Source organism: Neltuma alba, unplaced genomic scaffold, assembly GCF_004799145.2.
Source record: "Neltuma alba isolate B1F8T4 unplaced genomic scaffold, ASM479914v2 tig00013087_pilon, whole genome shotgun sequence".
NCBI lineage: Eukaryota > Viridiplantae > Streptophyta > Magnoliopsida > Fabales > Fabaceae > Neltuma > Neltuma alba.
In genome coordinates this window covers 1-6,636 of record NW_021637415.1, presented here as the reverse complement: position 1 = coordinate 6,636, position 6,636 = coordinate 1, and the positions used below count along the sequence as shown (strand labels likewise).

General features: G+C 32.7%; 1 protein-coding gene across 1 annotated transcript; it reads right to left on the bottom strand.

The window, feature by feature from the left end:
• Positions 1–1,788: 1,788 nt before the first annotated feature.
• LOC114734377 (putative UPF0481 protein At3g02645) lies at positions 1,789–4,647 on the bottom strand. The gene is made up of 3 exons (XM_028922021.1): positions 4,453–4,647; positions 3,014–3,629; positions 1,789–2,462 (listed from the first exon to the last, which is right to left on the bottom strand). Exons 1-3 carry the CDS (start codon positions 4,645–4,647, stop codon positions 1,789–1,791), a joined length of 1,485 nt encoding a protein of 494 aa, XP_028777854.1.
• Positions 4,648–6,636: the final 1,989 nt, after the last annotated feature.

Genomic DNA, 6,636 nt, shown 5'->3' with positions numbered 1-6,636 from the left:
AGGGTCAATTTCTACAGGATGTGACAGTCATGGTCAATTTCTGCAGGATGTGACAGTCATCGCCTGTGTCTTGGTGGTGAGTTTGATTGATCCGAAGCCATGGTCGACTTAATCGACTCACTAGGTTCTTCATTAGGCATCATTTGGTAGGTTGATAATTAGAAATTTGGGTAAACCTCCCCGTCTTGCTTTGATACCATGAGAGTAGGGAGGCAGATTTGATGAATTTCGTATATTGTAATTCTGTATTGGATATGGTATAGGGAATATATACTCTAAGCCAACGAAATATAAAAGAAAATGCACTAAAACCTGTACCCTAGTTTCAACAATAAAAAATCAATCAATGAAGAATCAGATGAAATCAGTTAAATGGCCTTGATTCTTAGTATGTAAACTCGAGATTTTCCACACAAGTTAAAAATCCGTTGCAGAACGACGCTTATCACTCAGTTATATGTACTAGAGTTGAACTAATTAAGAGAATATATTTGATAGATGAGATATAGAGATTGATCTTTGGTTGGACGACACTAGGAGCATGCTTATCCATATATGAAGCATATTACTTTATATTGATTCTAGTTGCATTAAGGAATAACAAGAGATTTAAGTTTGCAACTTGGGTTGACAGAACATCAGCTCAAGATGAGGACGATAAGAATATGTTTCCGTGTTAACAACTTACCTTGAGGTGAGTCATTAGGACTCAAGTGGCATACAAACATTTTTCAGAATGATCTGTGCAATCTTAACTAATCCAAGATATATAGACTTAAAGAGCTGGGATCATATTTTATGATAAGATCGAAGTCTATTAGTGAACAGGGATATAGATTTTGATATGATTTGTGCTAGATGAAGCCGTCTCATTTAAATGCAAAATTCTGATTGTCCTAATGTGTACCATGAGGAGGCACATGATTGGAGTTGAATATGGGAAATAGCTTTGGGGTATAAGCATAGATATTCGCTTAGACAACTCAAAACTAATCCTTGCCTCAAGGTGATGCTAGGTTTGAGACAGGTCATAGGACCCATACATTTTCAGTTCAGATAACTTGGGAAATATCCATTTTTTCACATTATGTGCTTAAAGAAAATATTTATGGAGGTTATGTATAAGTCTTGTTTTATTGTATATGGGATGTAATTATGCATGTGATAGCGATAGCCAGTTACGTATTTTATTATATATTAGTTTTGAGATTGTGAAAATGAAAAGTTATGGATTTAAACGGTCACATAAAAAGTTGTGGATTCTTTAAGAAGACCCAGAACATATGAAAAAGTAACTTATTAAAGTTTCTATAATTTTGAGAAAATAATTTTTTTGGAAAAATTGGACAGGATTTTTCAAATGCTTTAACTTTGAATGACTTGCTTTCGAATTTTATAGAATTAGTTATATTTTTTCAAAGTTTAGAAATAATTCTATTTTACTGAGTAAATATTAACCCAAAAATATTATAAGTAAGTTTTTAAATTTTTAATTATTTAAGAGTTAGTTTTGGGTCAAAGGTAGCTCTTAAGCAAACAAAATATTCCTTTGGTCCTAAATTTTATAAGACTCATTTTGTAGTATAAATTATACTACAAAATAGGTCTTATATTTAAGACTGAAAGAGTACCATAATAAGTGACCCCAGATGAAAAACTCTTATTAAATAACCCGGCTCATCAAAGCCGGATCTAAAATCCAGCAAAACCAGATCACACAACCAAGTCCAACCGCTATACACTGTAGAACTTTATGCTTTGGAGAAAGTATTGTATTCCACTATCGAATCACCTAGCCTTAACATGATTTCTGCGATTGCATCCATAGAAAGAGCAGAAAGCTTGCAAGAACATCAAGATAAATATGAATACGACAACTAGAAATGTCAGACACTGCCATGAATCAAACACATAAAGCTTCATAAATCTCCAAGCTTTAACGCTCATCCTACCATTATAGTACTCGTTCACATCTTCAATGACCTTGTCCAAGAATGGTACTTTTGTCAATTCAATGGATCTACCCATCCCATTCCATAGGTTAGCCACTTGTTCATCACTATTCAGGTGGTTCAGAACAATCCCTTTTTCTCTCAGTATCTTGGCATCTTCCCCAGAATCTATAATCCCATTCATAAATTCTGTGTATCTTGTGAAAACAAGTGGCCCACATGCAATTGATGCTTCATAAGCAACCAAGTTTCTGAGCAACACTTGACTGTTGATGTCTATGGCTATTGTGGGAAGGTGCAGTGTGGTTGTTTCTGCATCGAATCTGATGCTTTGAATTGCTCCATTAGTGGGTGAGAAGCAAATTCCAGAGTTTGAGAGTTCTGTAACACAAGGGATAACGATTTCCTCCATCAATGGTGGTTGTTTGAGATCGACAATTTCGGGTTTTTGTTGCTCTTTCTCTTCTGAGAAAAACAAGTATTCCAAAGAGTGTTTTATCATTCCAATCACTGGAAGGTTACAAATGATTGTCAAAGGCAAACAAATTATGATCTTCATTGGCTTGTATAACAGTACCTGAAGAAAATAACTAAATTAATCTCTGAATTAAACTCGATCAAAGTCACACATACAAATCTATTGTACAAGATTACATTAATTCATAGTACCCACAGATGATCTAAATGCAAAACGGACTCCAAACCAGGTGGTCTATCAGGGAGCACATTTATAATTTGTTTGGTATGAGGAAAACGGAGGGGAAAAAAATTTTAATGAGCTTGATTTGAAAATTTGGAGAAGTGGTATTAAACACTTTTAATTAGTTTTTCTTATTATTTTATCTTACATATTTTCATTACTAAAACTTTATAAACCCACTTGCTAATTTTTTTAAATTGAGCTCATTGAAATGTTTCATTCCCTAGGGTTAGAGAAATCTGACATAAGTTGATACACCTGTATATAGATTTAATTAATGTGAAAAAGAAGTCTAATAATACCTTCTGAATGAAACTTATTGAAGACTTGGTTAATTTTGAAGCCATCCTCCAAATCTTACAGGCATATCTCACAATGGATTTTTCATTTCCTTCCATGTCTCTATTATGGTCGTCAAAGTCAATCATATTTGGCTGTTCTTCTAATTTGGGCACAGTCATATTGTACAAGAAATCTAACAAATGTGCAAATTGCGAAACCTGATAGATCTCTGGGAAATTTTCTTTAATAGTCTTAAAAGGGGAAATTTCTTTAAAGAACCCTATCAACATAGCAAGAAGCATATCATCCGCTGATTCTATTGATGATAATTTCAACTCTAAAACTTTTCTCAAAACAAATAATGGGATCTGATTCTCAAGCATTAGTATGTCCCTTAGGATTTCATTATGACCTAATTTCCTCCAACCATAATCCATCACTCTTCCTTCTTGAAGAAACTCAAGGAGGAAGGAGGCATCAATAACCATCATCCACACTAAGGTTTCGCCATTGAAATTTAAGTACTTGTGGTAATAGGCTCTAATCCTATGCTCATATTTTCTCAGTTGGTCAACAAGATGTTCTAAGTTGAGGCTAATCTGAAGCTTCTTTTGAAGTCTTTTTGTTGCAGCAAGTTTGGCCCTCTCCGTATCCCTCAGCTGTGGACGCCAACAATGGTAAGGACCAATTGCAATCTGTTAAAAGTATAAATTCACAAAGATAAATAAGTTGATCATACTTACAGATACGATTTCTTCCTTATGATCAAGTGTCAAATCTAGAAAACGGTGGAATATAGTTGGTCAATTCAATTAAAAAATCAGTAAACTGATGCTTGAACTGGTCTAAAATGCTCATATACAGAATAAATTATTTTTAGAACTGATAAAAAATACAATTAGAAAAAGGGGTTAGATTGTTAGTTTGATCGGTTCATAAATTTTACTATTATTTTTCAGTTGTTAGCACAAAATGGCATCGTATTAGAATTATTTTTGTCTTATAAAATGTTATATAGAAAGTATCATCCTGCATATGACTATAATTTTGATTAATGAGTATTATTAATTACCAATTTTGATTCAGTTTGTGATTATAATAACTTTATATTGACTTGATTAGATTTAAATGTTAAGTTGTGCAACTTATTTAACAATACTTTTGTTACGTTATTCTCTTTCAATATATATAATTAAATACATATTGAATTAAGTTTGATCAGTTTTACCAAAACGGGATAAATAAACCTTGAGTCAATGCCAATTAAATTTGAAAAATATTATAATAATCATGTTTGGTTCCTCCTAAAAATAATGTCCCAGACAATAAAATCAGTTGAATTCATGGCAGTATATATATAAAAGGAAAAGAAGAACAAGAAGCTAAACTATTAAGAAAATTACTCAATGGCCTACGACAGGGAGTAATTTCGAAAGATTAAAATGGAAAATTGATAAATTTATTAGGGAAAAAAATGTGGATTCACTTTAAGATCATTGAGAAAATATATATTAAAACCTGTTTCGGGATATAAGAATCTGGATCAATGGTCATAAGGGACTTGGGAACGTTGAAAATAGACTCAAGGAATTCGCCATCATCTTCTTCGTCAAGCTCTTCTTCTAGGGTTTGCCGGATGTGAATCACCCACCTAAGCTCATCGATGTCTGATTTGTTGAACTCATTTGAGAAGGTAGGTCTAAACAAAGACATGAATATGAGTAATTGAAGTATCTTGCAATAGCTGTTCTTGTTTCCCTTGAGAGAGATATTTAGCGAAGAAGGTTAATAAGAGAGAGTGATGAAGCTGTTATTTTTATCACTGACACGTCATTGATTTCGCAACTCCTAATGAAATAATGAGGAATGTTGGTTTATCTTAAAATTAATGCCTATTAATTCTGAGTTTCTTTTTGAATTTATGTTAGACAAAGATAAATAAACGACTTGTAGTTGGGTTTCAGTTTTTTTTTTTTTGGGTGATATAATTAGGTTTCAGTTTATCTTCATTTAATTTTATTTTGTTTTACATTTTCTCTTAATTTTTTATCTAACTTATTCTTTGTTGAGAACATTGTATGAAGGGCAAAGAGCAGACCTTGGTTGAACACATAATTGTTTAAGGAACGAGAGTCCGTGTCACCCCCGGCAATATGAGTTGATCATGCATTTTAATTACTTCATACCCACTTTACAAAAGCTCTATGCATGGAACACAAAGATTAGGTCGTGAAAGTATCCTTTTTATCTTTAATTGTATCGAAAATTTGTAATCTATATGTTTCTTTATGAGAAAAGGATGATTACTACCCAAAAAAATAGAGAAATATATGTCACTAAAAAACAAACATAATAAATATAAACATTGATATTTTTTTTAAACTTCTAAATTGAGTTTTTACGTCTATCTCTTTAGAATAGGCGTAGATTAGAAATTCTACGTTTGTTTTTTTGTTAAACAGATGTAAAAAGTCTTACTTTCATGTATGTTCTAAAAAAATGGATGCAAAAAAAAAAAAGAATTTATTTATTGGTGTCCTATTTCGTTCCCCCTTTCTTTGCTTTGCTTTGGTCTCCTCTAACTTAAGTCTTCAATTGCTTCTCTTCTTCCTCCATCCTTAGCTCTCGAGAACCTTTAACCCATGTAGTTGTTAGCTTGCCAGCCACCATTTGTTCTTCGTGTTCTCTGTTATGTTTGTTAGGACTGATCTTCATTTATTCTTCAATTTTGTTGATACATGTCCTCACTAAGGTCAATCTCTGTTAACTGGAGTCGTATATCCCATCTCTTGAATATATTCTCTTTAATAAGAGAATTCAAACCTAGATCAATATATTAATGATGAAAAGGTGAGGGGCCTAGATGAATGATGTTGCTACAAGCACCAATTGTTTATCAATGATACTAGCATGAAAAAGAAAAGAAACAATACAAATGACCAATAGAACTGTTAGATGAAGGTATATAAATTTATTGAAGGAATTAGTATGTGAGGGATTTAGGAACTTTTGGCTACCGGACATTTCGATCACAAAGAGGAGTAAGAATATTATTATATCGCAAGTGCATTATGGAGCAAAGGGAAGAGAGAAAATAGTATAGAGGGAAAAAATGTCAAAAGTGCCTTATGTCATGCACACACATAGTCTTATAACCACTCTACAATTTTTCATTCAAAAACTACATGCTATTAACTGTTCCCTCCTATTATTTGGATGAATAAAGGACATTTTATGAATAATAACCCCAAACTCTTAGTTAATTATTTTGGACCCTGCACCTTATGGAGTTGGGCCTAATCCACTAAAAGTAGATTAGACATACACTACCACTACAAAAAAAAAATCATTTTTGTCTATTCTGGAGTCATTTTTTTCGTCTGTTTCATAGGGGACGTTGACAGAAGAGACGTAGATAGGGAGAAAACATACTCATCTGTTCATAATAGATGAATATGATCACTTCATACTTGTCTGTTCCAACTAGAACAGATAAGTATGAAGTGATCATACTTGTCTATTCTAATTGGAACAGATGAGTATGATTGTTTATACTCGTCTATTCCCACATTAATGAGATGCCAAGTGTCAAGTGCCTACTCCTTCTTGAATTTTCCTCTTAGATAACTTAAATCATAATGTAATTAAATTTCAAAGTCAGGATCCTCTCCATTGGTAGCTTGACACTTGGAAAGCATTAAT